The sequence below is a fragment of the Telopea speciosissima genome, chromosome 4 (assembly GCF_018873765.1).
Source record: "Telopea speciosissima isolate NSW1024214 ecotype Mountain lineage chromosome 4, Tspe_v1, whole genome shotgun sequence".
In the NCBI taxonomy this organism is placed as follows: domain Eukaryota; kingdom Viridiplantae; phylum Streptophyta; class Magnoliopsida; order Proteales; family Proteaceae; genus Telopea; species Telopea speciosissima.
In genome coordinates, this window is record NC_057919.1 from 66,298,679 (window position 1) to 66,314,609 (window position 15,931).

A 15,931-nucleotide genomic window follows, 5' to 3' on the forward strand; every position below is an offset into this window, starting at 1 on the left:
CGAAGACAGGAAGAAGAAATCGAAGAGGGAAAGAGAGACAGGAAGAAGAAATCAAAGAGGGACGCCATGGCGTAGGTCGCCATGCAACCCTCTCTAGCGCCAGGACGCCATGGCAACTATGCTTATTAACCACATGCCATCCGGTGTCTTGAACTTTAAAGTTCCCCTTGATGTGTTACCTCCCTGTTCTTCTTCCTTCTCCCTTCCACCTAGGGTGTTTGGGTGTATTTGCTATGTCCATATTAGTAAATCTGCCCGTACTAAGTTGGACCCTAAGGCTCTCAAGTGTATCTTTCTTGAGTATTCCTCCACCTTCAAAGGCTATAAGTGCTATCATCCCCCTACTCGTCGGTGGCTTCTTTCTAAAGATGTCCGTTTCTTTGAAACTATTCCATATTTTCAGTCACCTCTTCAGGGGGAGTGTTCATCTCTTGGTGGTGTTGAGGGTGAAGAGGTTCAAGAGTTTGCTTCTGTTCCCCTCTCCTTCCCTGTTCCCATTTTTCCTTTTCAAATTGATAGGGGAAAGAAAAGTCTTGTGGATACTGTTATTGAAGGGGAGCCCTTTGTGGATAATGTGGTTGAGGGGGAGCCTCCTAGTGCACAAGTGAACAGAGAACAAGGGGAGTTACTAGTGTATACGAAGGACAGGAGAACTCCGGCGACATGGCTTCCTATAAAGAAGACCGTCCAAAACCCTTCTTCGTCTCCTCATCCTGAGCCTTCAGTCATTGAGACAGGTATACCTCCTTCTACTTCTCTACCCTCAGACTTGGATCTTCCTATTGCCCACCGCAAGGGAAGTCGGGCATGTACTAATCCCATTGCAAAGTTTGTTTCCTATGATTCTATCTCCCTTACAGGTATAGCCTTTTCTGTGGCTATCTCTTCCATATCTATTCCCAAGAATGTAGCAGAGGCTATGGCAGATCCGAAATGGAGAGAAGCGATGAACACAGAGATGTTGGCTCTTGAGAAGAATCACACTTGGGACCTGGTTGAGCTCCCTAAAAGGGAGAATCCCTGTTGGATGCTGATGGGTTTTTACGGTCAAGTTCAAGTCTGATGGTACTGTGGAGAGGTATAAGGCAAGACTTGTCGCCAAGGGTTATACACAGGTGTATGGCATTAACTATCAGGAGACCTTTGCTCCAGTGGCCAAGCACAACTCCATCCGTGTACTTCTCTCAGTGGCTGCAAATCTTAATTGGCCATTGGACCAGCTTGATGTAAAAAATGCATTCTTACATGGTGACCTAGAAGAAGAGGTATATATGCATCATCCTCCTGGGTTCAAGCATACTGGTGGCAATGGGAAAGTTTGTCGTCTTAGGAAGGCTCTTTATGGACTCAAACAGTCTCCTAAGGCTTGGTTTGAGAGGTTTAGACAAGCCCTCCTACAAAATGGGTATACTCAAAGTCAAGCCGATCACACATTGTTTATACAAAGGAAGGACAGCTCCACTACAGCTCTCATTGTTTATGTTGATGACATTGTGGTCACGGGAAACAGTGCAGCTGAAATCTCAAAACTTAAGCTTTATTTGGCTCGGCAATTTGAGATCAAAGATCTCGGTCCATTGAAGTATTTTTTGGGCATTGAAGTTTCAAGATCCAAGCAAGGGATCAATGTGTGCCAAAGGAAGTTTGTTCTTGATCTACTTACAGAAACAGGCTGCTTAGGATGCAAACCAATATCCTCCCCTATTGAGCAGAACCACAAACTAGGGGAAGATTGTAGTGAACCTCTTGTAGATGCTGAAAAGTATTAGAGATTAGTAGGCAAGCTAATCTATCTCTCCCTCACCAGACCTGATATAACTTATGTTGTTGGAGTGGTGAGTCAGTTTATGCATGCACCCAAGATGGGACATCTTGCTACAGTTTATCGGATCCTCAGATATTTGAAGTCATGTCCTGGAAAGGGTCTTCTCTTCTCTAGGAATGATCACTTGAGAATCGAAGTTTATACAGATGCTGATTGGGCCGGATCTATTTCGGATAGAAAGTCCACTTCTGGATACTGTACTTTTGTTGGGGGAAACTTAGTCACCTGGAGATGTAAGAAGCAACCTGTAGTAGCAAGGTCAAGTGCTGAAGCAGAATTTAGAGCCATGGGTCATAGTATGTGTGAAATCTTGTGGTTAAAGAAACTTGTCCAAGAATAGGGGTTTGAGACAACTGAGCCTATGAGTTTATACTGCGATAACAAGACAGCTATCAGTATTGCTCACAATCCGATTCAACATGACCGAACCAAGCATGTTGAGGCTGACAGAAACTTTATCAAGGAGAAGATAGACTCTAAGACTATTTGTACTCCTTTTGTGAAGACCAATGAACAAGTGGCTGACATCTTCACCAAAGGTCTTAGTTCTCATCACTTCAGTTTTATGTTAGACAAGCTGGGTATGTATGACATATACCACCCAGCTTGAGGGGGAATGTTAAGAATAGTTACATTAGGGGTATATATGTACATAACCCCTACTTATGTACTCTTTGTTTCATTTGTATTAGGCCAAAGGGCACCACTGTAATTTTACATTCTTTTCAATATAAACTTGTTTGTCTCTTGTTTTAGAGAGATAACAGATTTCCCCAAAAATCGTGTTTGTTCTCTTTGCTCTCTTGGAGCTTTTTCTTCTCTTCTCCATCTACTCTAAAACCTAACACTGTGGACATAAAGACAAGCCATTATTCCCAATTTCATCATGGTATCAGAGTGAGGATCAACTTTGGGATCTGAACCCTAATGCCAAAACCCTAACTCTCTACCTTTTCAGCGCCACCCCCTCCCAGCACCAACACCGCCACCCTCCTCTCTCTCTCTCTCTCTCTCTCTCTCTCGGTTCCGCCAACGCCTCCGTCTCGGCCTCTTTCCAGATTTTGGCTGCTGAATCCAGTAAGTGATAACCCTGTGCAATATTTGGGTTCATGGAATTGATAAGATAGGACATCACCAGATAGTTGTCCGAATTCCATTTGTTTTTGTTAGGACCAACATCATCAGGCTTCATAGCATCCCCTGCAAGATAGCCGGAAAAACCACAGGAAGCTATAGAAAGGAAGTAAGAACAAGACCACATCAAATAAGTGTTGCCATCTAATTTAATGGAACAAACAGGGAATGAAGGAAAGTCGCGATCACTAGAAGTTGACCACTGATTTGACTTCTTTGGACACTTCTAGTGATCGCGGCTTTCCTTCGTTCCTTGTTTGTTCCATTAAATGTGAGTACTGGGGAAATGAACATCACACCAAAGTTTTTTGTTGGAAGCTCCATGGTAGACCTGCAAATGGCAAAGGTCGTGGTTGGCTGGTTGCGGTACTGGATCGGTTCAGGCACACCAAATTGAAACTATTGATGCTGCAACCATCGGGGCATCTCTCTCCGGAGGATTTTGATGAGTCAGCTCCGCCGTCTCCTTGCTACACCCAGTTCTTCTTCTCCATCGGCATCTGTAGCTACTTCTCTGCCAGCCTCTTTTAATTCCTACTTTGCCCACAAAGGTATTTCTATCGGTGGTCACTATGCCTCTATTGCATCCAATCCTTGGATTATTGACTCAGGGGCCACCGATCATATGATTGGTTCGTCTCATTCCTTTTTTGAGTACTTCCCTGGTTCAGGTAAGAGTATAGTTAGGGTTGCTAATGTTTCCCTCTCTATTTCTGGCAAGGGTTCTGTTAAATTCTCTCCTTCACTCTCTTTATCCTCTATTTTGCATGTTTCCAATTTTGCTACTAATCTCCTTTCCATTAGTAGTTTTACTAGGGATTTGAATTGCAAAGTAACCTTTTTCAATCCCATTGTATTTTATAGGACTTGGTGACGGGGAAAACGATTGGCAATGGTAAAGTGGTCAATGACTTATACTTGCTTGATTCTGCAGGCTCATCTTCTTCAGCATTGACAACACAAGCTCCTGGTTCTTCTGAAGTTGCCCTAGCTGATTTATATAAGTGGCATCATCGTTTGGGTCATCCACCTCTTGGGACTTTGGCCAAGATTTTTCCTGATTTATTCAAAAAGTGTAACCCAAATCATTTTTTTTGTGATGCTTGCATTTTTGCAAAACAAACTCATTCTATTTATCCCCCTTCTGATGATATAAGTTTGGTACCTTTCCATTTAATTCATTTTGATGTGTGGGGGCCTTGACAGATGTGTTTCTGTTACTAGGTACTGATGATTTGTTACGTTTATTGATTGTCATACGCGAGTTACTTTGATTTATTTGTTGCGCCAAAAGAGTAAAGTCTTCCGTTGTTTCTAGCTCTTCCATCAGATGGTTAAAACCCATTTTGATGCCAAGATCAAGATTCTACGCACCGACAATGGGCGAGAGTACGTTGATGGGTCATTTCAAACATATTTGGGTGACAATGGAATCATTCATCAAACAAGTTGTGTTGTCACCCTGGCTCTAAACGGCGTGGGCGAACGTAAGAATCGACATTTATTGGAGGTAGTTCGTTCTTTGATGTTTCAAATGAATGTCCCTGCCCCTTACTAAAGCGAGGCTGTCCGCACAGCTGCATATCTCATTAATCGGATGTCTTCTCGTCTCTTGGACTCTCGCTGCCCCTTGGAGTTGCTTACAGGATCCTTAAATTTCATTGTGCCTCCGAAGGATTTTGGTTATGTATGCTTTGCTCGTAATCAAAACCAGCATAGTAAGTTTGATCATCGTGGCATCCGCTGTATTTTTCGTAGCTATTCGGTGACTCAAAAGGTGTATAAATGCTATCATCCACCCTCTCGCCGTTTGTTTGTCTCTATGGACGTGGTGTTCCATGAGAATGAGGCATATTTTCCCGCTACTGCACCTCTTCAAGGGGAGTCCTCTTCACGGGAATATGTGCTTCTGATTGCCAATCCCAGATTCGATTCGAGTTCCGAAAGAAGACATGATTTCGGCCTAGGGGGAGCAAGGGGACATTTTGGACTAAGGGGAGTAAGGGGAGATTTTGGCCCAGGGGGAGCCCACGGCTTCTGTCCAAGATAAGCTCACGGTTCCATTAAAGGTTTTTGTTCGTTCCAAGTCCAAATGGCAACAAGATGAAGCCACCACCACTACCACTGTACCACTCCAATTGTCAACCTCCTGATCCAAGTTCTCCTACACAGTCTCCATCTAGTGAGTCTTCTCCTATTTCTGATCCTAGTCATCCTACACTTGATTTACTTATTGCCATCCGTAAACCTGTTAGAACTTGCACTCTACACCCTATTTCCAATGTAGTATCTTATGAGTCTCTTTCACCTTCTTTTCATGCTTTTGTTTCCTCCTTGGCATCTATTTCTATTCCTAAGTACTGGCAAGGTACTAAAACTAGGAACTCGACCCTGAGAAAAACCGAGATCTCAGTCAAGATCTCGATCGAGTTGGTGCATTTTTTTTTCACCTCAAAACTTGGTTTTAGTGGGTTTTAGACCTAGTTTGGGTCTGAAACTTGGTACTCAGACTATTGTAGGCCATTTAACCACAATGGCACTATCAGATTTTGCAAAAACAATGTCCAAATAGGAGTTTCATTTAGTGGGAGACCAGGATTGACACTTATACCAGAAACCAGGACAAACACTTATTTATGCCTAACAATGGCACTAAAAGATTTTGCAAAAGCAAAGTCCAAATAGGAGTTTCACTTAGTGGGAGACCAAGACAGATACTTACTTATGCCAGAAACCAGGATAGACACAGGACAAACACTTATTTATGCCTAAGATATTATTCATTTGTTAAATGTCCAAAAACCTATTTTCATTTAGAGCGATTTTGACAGCATTTGCGCACACCAAATGAAGTTTGACTGGTACATAACTCCTTCAACATAAATCAGATTTAAGAAATCTTGGATCTATTGGAAAGCTTTCAAAACAAAGCTTTCCAACAAGTCCAAGATTGCTTAAATCTGATTTATAATGAAGGAGTTATGTACAGGTCAAACTTAATTTGGTGTGCACGAATGCTGTCAAAATCGCTTTGAATGAATATTCTTTTGGACATCAAAACAAATGAATAATTTACCGCACTTTTGGTTTTTAGCAATGTTTTACCATATTAAGATTTATGAAATTTTTAGATTTGAGAAAAACCCCAGCATTAGAAAGTTGAAAATTGCACCTACCACCAAAAATCCAGTTTTTGTTCTTGAACTGGGGGGTTGACTTTTTTTTTTTCTTTTGGAATTTATTTTTTAACTATTTTTATTGGATTCAAATAGGGGGGTATTTGCTTATTTATGAATAATATCTCAAGTAAATGAAATACAAAAACATTTACTTAAATGATATTAGGCATAAATAAGTGTATGTCCTGGTTTCTGGCATAAATAAGTGTGTATGTATACAAAGGTTTGCATAGATAGGTGTCTGTATACCAAGATTTTCCACCGAGATCTCGGCCTCACTCAAGTTGTTGCACTTTTTCAACTCGTATGCCATCTTGTCTCAACCTCCCAGAAAACCGAGATCTCGGTCGAGATCTCGTGAGTTCTCGAACTATCCGGCACTGGCAGGAAGCTTTGGCTGATCCAAACTGGAAGGCTGCTATGGTAGAAGAGATGAGGGCACTTGGGAAAAATGACACATGGGACTTAGTAACTCTTCCTCCGAGGAAGAAACCTGTGGGATGCAAATGAGTGTTTACTGTGAAGCAGAGGATAGATGATACTATTGACAAATACAAGGCTCGATTGATTGCCAAGGGCTTTACCCAGATATTTGGCATAGACTACCAAGAGACATTTGCTCCTGTGGCCAAGTTAAACACCGTTCAAGTGATTCTCTCATGTGCAATTAACTTGGGATGGGAGTTGCAACAACTAGATGTGAACAATGCATTTCTTCATGGGGAACTTGAAGAGGAAGTATACATGGATGCCCCTCCTGGATTCTCTAGTCTGAAAACCCATAGCAAGGCATACAAGTTAAAACGAGCATTGTATGGGCTGAAACAATCACCTCGAGCATGGTTTGGGCGCTTTCATAAAGCAATGATATTTGTGGGTTACAAACAGAGTAATGCTGATCATACTGTGTTTATCAAGAAGAATGGTGAGCTGAATACTGTCCTCATTGTATATATCGATGACATCGTGGTTACAGGAAGTGACATTAATGAAATAGCCCGATTGAAGACTTACCTTGGCACCAAAGTTGAGATTAAAGACCTGGTTGAGGTTGCACAATCAGATACCTGCAGATACCTCCCTCGAGGCAAATTTCCATCTTAAGCAAAAGGATGGTAAACCTGTGGATAACGGGGGTTATCAGAGATTGATTGGGAGATTGATTTATCTCTCTCAAACTAGGCTATACATTGCATTTGTTGTTAGCATGGTTAGTCAGTACATGCATGATCCATACTTAGAACACTTGGAAGCTATATATAGGATCTTGAGGTACCTAAAGTCTGCTCCTAGTCGAGGGGTTCTTTTTTTTCTTCTCATGAGCATCTGCGCATTGAAGCTTACACTGATGCTGATTGGGCTGGTTCTCCTAACGATAGACGATCCACCTCTGGAGACTATACTTTAGTTGGTGGAAACCTCGTTACCTGGCGAAACAAGAAGCAGGCAGTGGTTGCTCGTTTTAGTGCAGAGGCTGAGTTTAGGGCTATTGCCCTTGGTATTTGTGAACGTCTCTAGATTCAGGGTCTTCTCCAGGATCTATGTGTCCCAGTTCAGCTTCCCATGCAATTTTTTTGAGACAGCAAATCAGCCATTAGTATTGCACACAACCCAGTTCAACATGATCAGACGAAGCATATTGAGATTGATCGTCACTTCATCAAGGAAAAGTAAGAACACGGCATCATTTGTGTCCCTTGTATCACATCTGTAGAGCAGCTGGCAAAAGTGTTTACTAAGGGCTTATCTAGTAAAATTTTTTATCCAATTATTTCCAAGTTGGGCATGACTGACATCTATGCACCAACTTGAGGGAGGAGTGTTGTAATTTGGGTACAAGGGTAATTTTGTCTTAGTGGTATTATTGTACTTTTTTCTATTCTAGAATCTTCTCTAGCCATTATAAATAAAGTGGAGCTGTGGACATAAAGTCACAAGCCATTATTCCCATTTTCACCACTACCTCCTATGTGTCTCCTTTTCTATTTGTAATTAAAGTCAGTCCTAGTTAGTCTATGGTTAGTCTAGTCCTAGTCTTAGTTTGTTTTCCTATTGTAACTATGTTTCTCTTTTGTGATTTCTAGTAGGATTAGGAATCCTTTCTTTGTATTCTGGTTCTATATAAATAAAGGCATTGTGGGGGGACTGCTTGTTCGATCCATTATCTCTAGACAGTCCCCCTTTCTCTCCTTCATCTCCTCTCTCCTCCATCACTCTCGGTTCTGGTATTTTAGTGTTCTAACAAGTTACAAAGTGCTTAGGCTAAAAACTCATACATGAAAATTGGTGAATATGACGCTAAAAAGGGGGGGGGGGGCATACCCAATGCACAAGGCTCCCGCTACTGCAGGGTCTGGAGATGGGCATCTGTACGCAGTCTTACCCCCACTTTTTTGTGGAGAGGCTGTTTCCTTGTTTGAATCCATGACCACCATGTTGAAACAGAGTAACCTTACCCTTCTGCCGAGGCTCACCATCTGGTGAATGTGAAGATAATTCTTACCAAATCTCCCATGTGTTACCTAATTTGAAATAGACCAACCTTACCGTTGCACCAAGGCTCATCATCTGGTGAATGTGAAGATAATTCCTCCCAAATCTCCCATGTGAAGATAATTAGTATAGATTTCAAGCCAATTCAAACAAGTAATTAGCACAGCCAGGAATCTAACTCCCAAGAAGCCTAGACATAAACCACACAAATCAATCTTAAAAGATCTAGGAGTACATTACTAGTATTAATCTCAACGAGTTGTCATCGGATGAAGAGGCCTGGGGGAGGGGGAAGGGGGGAGGGAAGGACTGGAATTTTTAGGTAATTCAGCTTTGTCTAGTTACCAAGATCCATTGAAGTTGTCACACTTTCAAAAAAAATAAACAAAAGGTGAATAATCATCAAGTATTACTTGAGCATGATATAGAAAAGAATAAGGCTAACTGACCTGAACTCAAGATGCACAAGCTCTGTTCCATCTGAGATCTGCCTCAAACTAGGACAAACATGAATTTCCACCCAACCTTCTGGACACAGTGCATACCGTACCATATTCAACAAGAAATCAGCCAACAATTGTTGAATTCTTATTTGATCACCATAAACAGCCAGTGTTTTGACTTCCTCTGGAATGTCCCGGATCAACTGTAAACCTCTCTTCCTCAGCAGTATCATTACTTGGCTAACAACAGCATTTATAACACTCCCAAGTAAAAATTCAGCCTTGTCAAGCTCCAAGGAACTGTTACCAGAAGGAGGGGAAAATCTCAGTCATAGGAGTATAGGACTTGAAAACTACAAAAATCTTTTCAAGCCCAAACAATAGTATAAAATTGTAATGGCATATCCACAGGGACAGTAGACCAGACTCTGAGTCAACACTGGTAATATGGCATCGACTGGATAAAAGAACCACTCAAAACCAAAGCATCTGATATTTTGTTTAGCACTTTGAGATCTTCAATTCTGTGGCATTTCTACCATCAGAACCTTCTTGGTAAGATCAATATATATGAGCCACATACGTTATTATGTCATCATGCCATCAGTAGCAAAGATGCATTTGCACCTAGCAGATTTTGTCAAATTCCAAAGGTTTATCCTTAAGAAGGTCCCAATTCTAGCATTATATCAGCAATTCAGCAGAGGATCAGAAGCAGAATACAGCGCTGGAATTGGGAGAAAGTCGGAATAACAACAAATGCACATAATATTTTGAAAAGCAAAGGTATGAACTAATCCGTTAGGACCACCAGAAGTGTGACTCATAGGCCCCAAGGAAGTTCCCTTTTGCATTTTCTTAATAATAATAATAACAATATTAATAATTGTAATAGTAATAATAATAATAATAATAATAATAATAATAATAATAATAATAATAATAATAATAATAATAATAATAAAAATCATAATACGTACCCAGTTGTTATGCACGGCTGTGTACGTACACGGTCATGTCTTATAATAATTGGATGGGGGTGGGGCATCAGTGTAATTACACATCCCCCTCTCTCCCCCCATCCAACAGTTGAAGGCACCGTGTACGAACATGGACATGCATAAAACCTTTTGCGTAATAATAATAAGAGAGATTGAATTTATAACAGTAATGATGTAAGATTTAAAAAAAAAGAAAAAAAATCACATACTAAGTTTTAATTTTGAGTTTGGGACTGGGTTGGAGTATCATGAGATATCTTTCCAAAGGTTTTTCTACTTTTGCTTGCTTGGTACTGATTTGAAGAATCACATAAAAAGTTCTAATTTCGAGTTCGGGACTAGGTTGGAGTATCATGAGATATCTTTCCAAAGGTTTTTCTACTTTTGCTTGCTTGGTACGATTTGAACTTATGCTCAAATTCCTTTGAATGTATGCTGCTTCAATGTGCTATGACTGATTCCTAGATTGTTTGAGATCAAATCCAATAAGCAATTCTAATCTTCTTTTCTTCTTTTTGTTGTTCATAATTTTCATGTCTGGTTCTACTGGAAAACCATATCTCACAAAAACACCTGACCTTTCCCTTGTAACCTTAAGAGGATTAAGTTCTTCGGTGGCGGCTGACACTGGTTTGTGAGTTTGAAGCACGATTCAATTGATTCTTTCTTTCAGATACACCACAAGAAAAAGAAATTTCTTGCTAGTGACATTAACCCGAGAAAGGATGAAAGGTGCTTGCTGGTGTGAAGATCTTCCTGGGAGATCGAATTTCTGGTGTGCTCTGTTATTTTTGTTCTTCCAGAAATCGATGAAGACTTTGGGACTGCTTTCAGCCTTGGTTATAGGAAGACCTAACCAGATTGTCTGATTGGATTAAATTTATTTTTCTGGTGGAAGGCCTTATCAATTGAGGTCTTATACCCTCCTTTGAAGAAGTCAATTTCACTCAGAGTTTCTGGGTCCCTTGCCATCAAATATCGTTACTAAAGAAAAATCAATGACTGCTGTTGAGGCTATGGTTCTGGAAGGATATTACACTACTGCTGGAGCTTATTTTGTCTAGAATAACTGCTTCAAACTTTCCTCCAGGTGCTATTTTTTTTACTAAAATCCTAATCGAGTGCGCTGATTTTTGCCTTGTTGTCTGGTTGGTGGTCGCTGGTTCATTGTTCCTGCTATCGTTGGTTCTTTATTTGATATTGCTGCTACTGTGTACGACCTATGGGTGACAATAAGTCTGTCTCCTCTACTTCTACTGCCCCATCTCCCAACTGACAATGTGAATGTGACCATTACTTCCATCAAATTCAAGGGTAGTTCAAATTACCTGTTATGGGCACAAGCTGTGCGTGTGTATATCATGGCCAGAGACAAACTTAAGTACATTACATCTGATCCTCCTGCTTTTAGTGATAGTGGATACAGTGAGTGGCAAAAGGAGAATGCCATCACACTCATCTGGTTATGGAACAGCATGGAACCTGATATAGCAGGCAATGTTATGTTCCATACAATGGCCAAAAGTGTTTGGGACGATTTAAAGGACACTTATTCTCAGGAGAAAAATATGAACCGTGTCTATGACCTATAAGAAATTTTGTTTCAGCTTCAACAGTCTACTAAATCACTTCAGTACTGCAGTTCATTTAGGGTTGGTTGAGGAGTTGAATGTTTTTCAGCCTCTCACCACCAAAATTGAGAAGTTGAAATCTGAGTGTAACGAGTTCTTTGTATCCAAATTTCTGTCGGGTAAATTCTGATTTGAAGGCTCTGAAGGGTCACTTACTTGCTGGTGAAACAATACCCATAGTTGTCACGGCATCTAGGCGACCCAAGGTGTTGGAGAGGGTCCAAATTCAAGGCGCCCAAGTCGGCCAAGACGCCTTGACAACTATGACAGTGCCTACACTTGCTGACACATTTTCCTGTCTTCAGCGCATTGTTGCTCCTATTAAGGCTGATTCCTCCCCAAGGACAACTCTACTTTTATTGCTACCCATGGTTGTTGGGCCGTGGTACAGGGGGAGGTCGTGGTACTGGAAGTCAATCTGGTGATCGCTCCAATCGGAGATGTACACATTGTGGTAAATCTGGTCATACAGTTGATTATTGTTGGGACAAGCATGGTAAGCCAGATTGGGCAACCCAATCAGCCAATCATGCAGTATCTGATGGGAGTACTGATATTGTACCTACTAGTGATTCTCGACCTGGTCAAACTACTGGTGGCAGCTCATCTAACTCTATTGACCGTGATGATCGTTCTCAAATATTACGGTGGTTACAAAGTCTCGAGGCATCCAGTAGCACATCCTCCAGACCATCCTCTTCCTCTGCTAACCTAACTCATGCATGTACATCTGCCTTCTTCTCCACACCTTCTTCTCCCTGGATTTTTGACTCTGGGGCCTCTTCTCATATGACTGGTGAGTCTACATTATTTACTTCTTTTTCCAATACCTCATATCCTTCATCTGTTATATTGGCTAATGGGTTTGCTACCCCTGTTACTGGTTCTGGTACTGTCACTCCAACCTCTTCCATTAGTCTTTCCTCTGTGTATGTTCCCTAGTTTCCTTAAAGTCTTCTCTTTGTTAGTCACCTTACTAAGGCCTTACATTGTTCTATAACTTTTTTTCCCACTCATTGTGTTTTTCAGGATCTTCACACAAGGAAGACGATTGGTGGAGGGCGTGAAAAGGATGGACTGTACTATCTCACCAGTGGTACCGCTACTACTTCTGTTGTTGTTGTATCTGTTGGTGGGGTGACTCCTTTCCAGTGGCATTGTCGGTTAGGTCATTTGTCTTTAGCTAGGTTAAAATTTTTATTTCCGTCTTTTCAGTCCGTCTCTAGGTTAGAGTGTGAAGCCTGCGAGTTAGGAAAACACCACCGTGTGTCTTTTCCTTTTCGTTTGGTAGCTCATAGTCTATCCTTATTTGCTTTAGTCCATTCAGACATTTGGGGTCCATGTCATGTAAAAAATAACCGGGGTTTTATGTATTTTGTCACCTTTATGGACGACCATTCCCGTCTTACCTGGCTATATCTTTTGAAGGATCGTTCTGAGTTTTTACCTGTATTCAAAGAATTTTATAATGAAATAAAAACTCAATTTGGCGTGTCTATTAAAGTTTTTTGTTCTGACAATGCATTAGAATATGTCCAAAATGATATTTCTGCTTTTTGTGTTGACCGTGGCATGATTCATCAGACTAGTTGTTCCTATACCCATAGTCCGAAATCTCGCGAGATCTCGCTGAGATTCTCGGTTTTCCAATTTCCCGAGTCGAGATGGCTTACGAAACTTAAAATGTCAATATCTCTCCGAGATCCGAGATCTCGGTTTGACATAGGAAAATGCCCATCTAGGTCCTTTATATGAGTGCCAGATCTCGAGATCTTGCTGGAAATTCTTGGTATACAGACACCTATCTATGCCAGGAACCAAGACACAGATCTTGCCGGAAATTCTTGGTATACAAACACCTATTTATGCCAGGAACCAAGACAGAGAAGACAGACACTTATTTGTGCCTAATATCATTCAAGTAAATGTTATTCATAAATAAACAAATACCCCCCCATTTGAACCCAATAAAAATAGTTAAAAAATCAAATTCCAAAAGGAAAAAAAGTCAACCCCCCAGTTCAAGAACAAAAACTAGATTTTCGGCAATAGGTGTAATTTTCAACTTTCTAATGCTGGGGTTTTTCTCAAATCTAAAAATTCCATAAATCTTATTAAGGTAAAACATTGTTAAAAACCAAAAGTGCGGTAAAATATTCATTTGTTTTGATGTCCAAAAATTATTTTCATTGAGCGATTTTGTGACATTCGCGCTCCGAATTAAGTTTGCCGGTACATAACTCTTTCAATATAAATCAGATTTTAGCAATCTTGGACTTGTTGGAAAGCTATGTTTTGAAAGCTTTCCAACAAGTCCAAGATTGCTTAAATCTGATTTATATGAAGGAGTTATTTACGGTCAAACATAATTGTGCGCGAATGTCGCCAAAATCGCTTCTAAATGAAAATATATTTTTGGACATCAAAACAAATGAATATTTTACCGCACTTTGGTTTTTAGCAATGTTTTACCATATTAAGATTTATGGAATTTTTAGATTTGAGAAAAACCCCAGTATTAGAAAGTTGAAAATTGCACCTACCGCCGAAAATCCAGTTTTTGTTCTTGAACTGGGGGATTGACTTTTTTTCCTTTTGGAATTTGATTTTTTAACTATTTTTATTGGATTCAAATCGGGAGGTATTTGCTTATTTATGAATAATATCTTAAATACAAAAGCATTTACTTAAATGATATTAGGCACAAATAAGACTGTTTGTCCTGTGTTTGTCCTGGTTTCTAGAATAAGTAAGTGTTTGTCCTGCTTTCTCACTAACTGAAACTCCTATTTGGACTTTGTTTTTGCAAAATCTAATAATGTCATTGTGTTTAAATGGCCTAAAATAGGTTGTATACCGATTTTCAGACCCAAAAGAGGTCTAAAACCCATCGAAATGGGCTTCCGAGTTGGAAAAAAAAAATGCACAAACTCACCGAGATCTCGGCCCAACTCGGTTTTTTGCTAGGCCGAGATGGCTCCGAGACCCAAGTTTTCGAACCTTGCCTATACCCCCACAACAAAATGGGGTGGCCGAACACAAAAATAGGCACCTTCTTGAGGTAGCTGGCGTTGTAATGGTTCATATGCATGTTCCGAAACACTTTTGGTGTGAAGGCGTATTGACTGCTTGTTATTTGATTAACCACATGCCTTCTCGCATTCTTGGGAATAAATCCCCCTTTTCAATTGTTTTTCCGGGATCTCCTGTATTTTCTTTGCAGCCACGTGTTTTTGGGTGTGTTTGCTTTGTTCTTAACTTACAAGGCTTTAGTGACAAGTTTGTCCCTAGGTCTACCAAATGTGTCTTCTTAGGCTACTCCCGTACCCAGAAAGGGTACAAGTGTTATGATCCTGTCTCTTACAAGTGTTTTGTGAGTGCTGATGTCACCTTTTTTTAGGGTAGCCCTTACTTTTCTCCGTCGTCACAGTCCTCTGCGAGTGACCTGCAGACTATTCTGTCACCTCTTGTTCCTGTCTTAGTTCCTTTCCACCCCCCTTACAGGTGTATCAGCGACGGGACAAGCCCGCGGGCCCAAGTGAGATTCCTACTGTACCGGTGGTTTCACCTTCTCCTCTAGCCTCATCCTCTAGTGACGATTTGACTCCCTCTTCGCCTACTGACTTACCAATCGTCTTGCGTAAAGGTACACGCTCTTGTCCTCAAAAGTCTAATGTCATGTATCCTATTGACAAGTTTGTTTCCTTGTCCCATTTACCTCCCTCTATTCATAGTTTTGCCTTGTCCTTATCTACCACTATTGTGCCTAAAAATCATGTCGAGGCCCTTCATCTTCCTAGTTGGAAAGCTGCCATGGATGTTGAAATGGATGCCCTCTTAACTCATAACACCTAGAGTCTTGTTGATCTGCCATCTGGTAAAGACCTTGTTAAGTGTCGCTGAGTTTACACTATTAAGTATCTTCCAGATGGTTCTGTTGAGAGGCTCAAAGCCCGCCTGGTTGCCAAGGGTTAGACCTAAACTTATGGGGTTGACTACTTTGAGATCTTCTCTCCTGTTGCTCGGCTGAATTCCGTACATTTACTTCTTTCACTAGCAGTAAATTTTGATTGGCCGTTGTATCAACTTGACATTAAAAATGCATTTTTATATGGTAATCTACATGAGATTTATATGGAGCAACCTCCTGGGTATGTTGCTCAGGGGGAGAACAGTACACGGGTTTGTAAGTTACGAAAGGCTATCGAGTCTTGGTTGTCTATGT

The 15,931-nt window shown here is 40.7% G+C and overlaps 1 protein-coding gene across 1 annotated transcript in view; it reads right to left on the reverse strand.

Moving 5' to 3' along the window:
* LOC122660142 (phytochrome B) overlaps window positions 1–15,931 on the reverse strand; it is a 42,855-nt gene that overhangs the window by 21,657 nt on the left and 5,267 nt on the right. Inside the window, exon 3 of the mRNA XM_043855325.1 lies at window positions 9,081–9,374. Coding sequence (XP_043711260.1) covers window positions 9,081–9,374 — 294 coding nt within the window. The remainder of the gene's footprint in view (window positions 1–9,080; window positions 9,375–15,931) is intronic.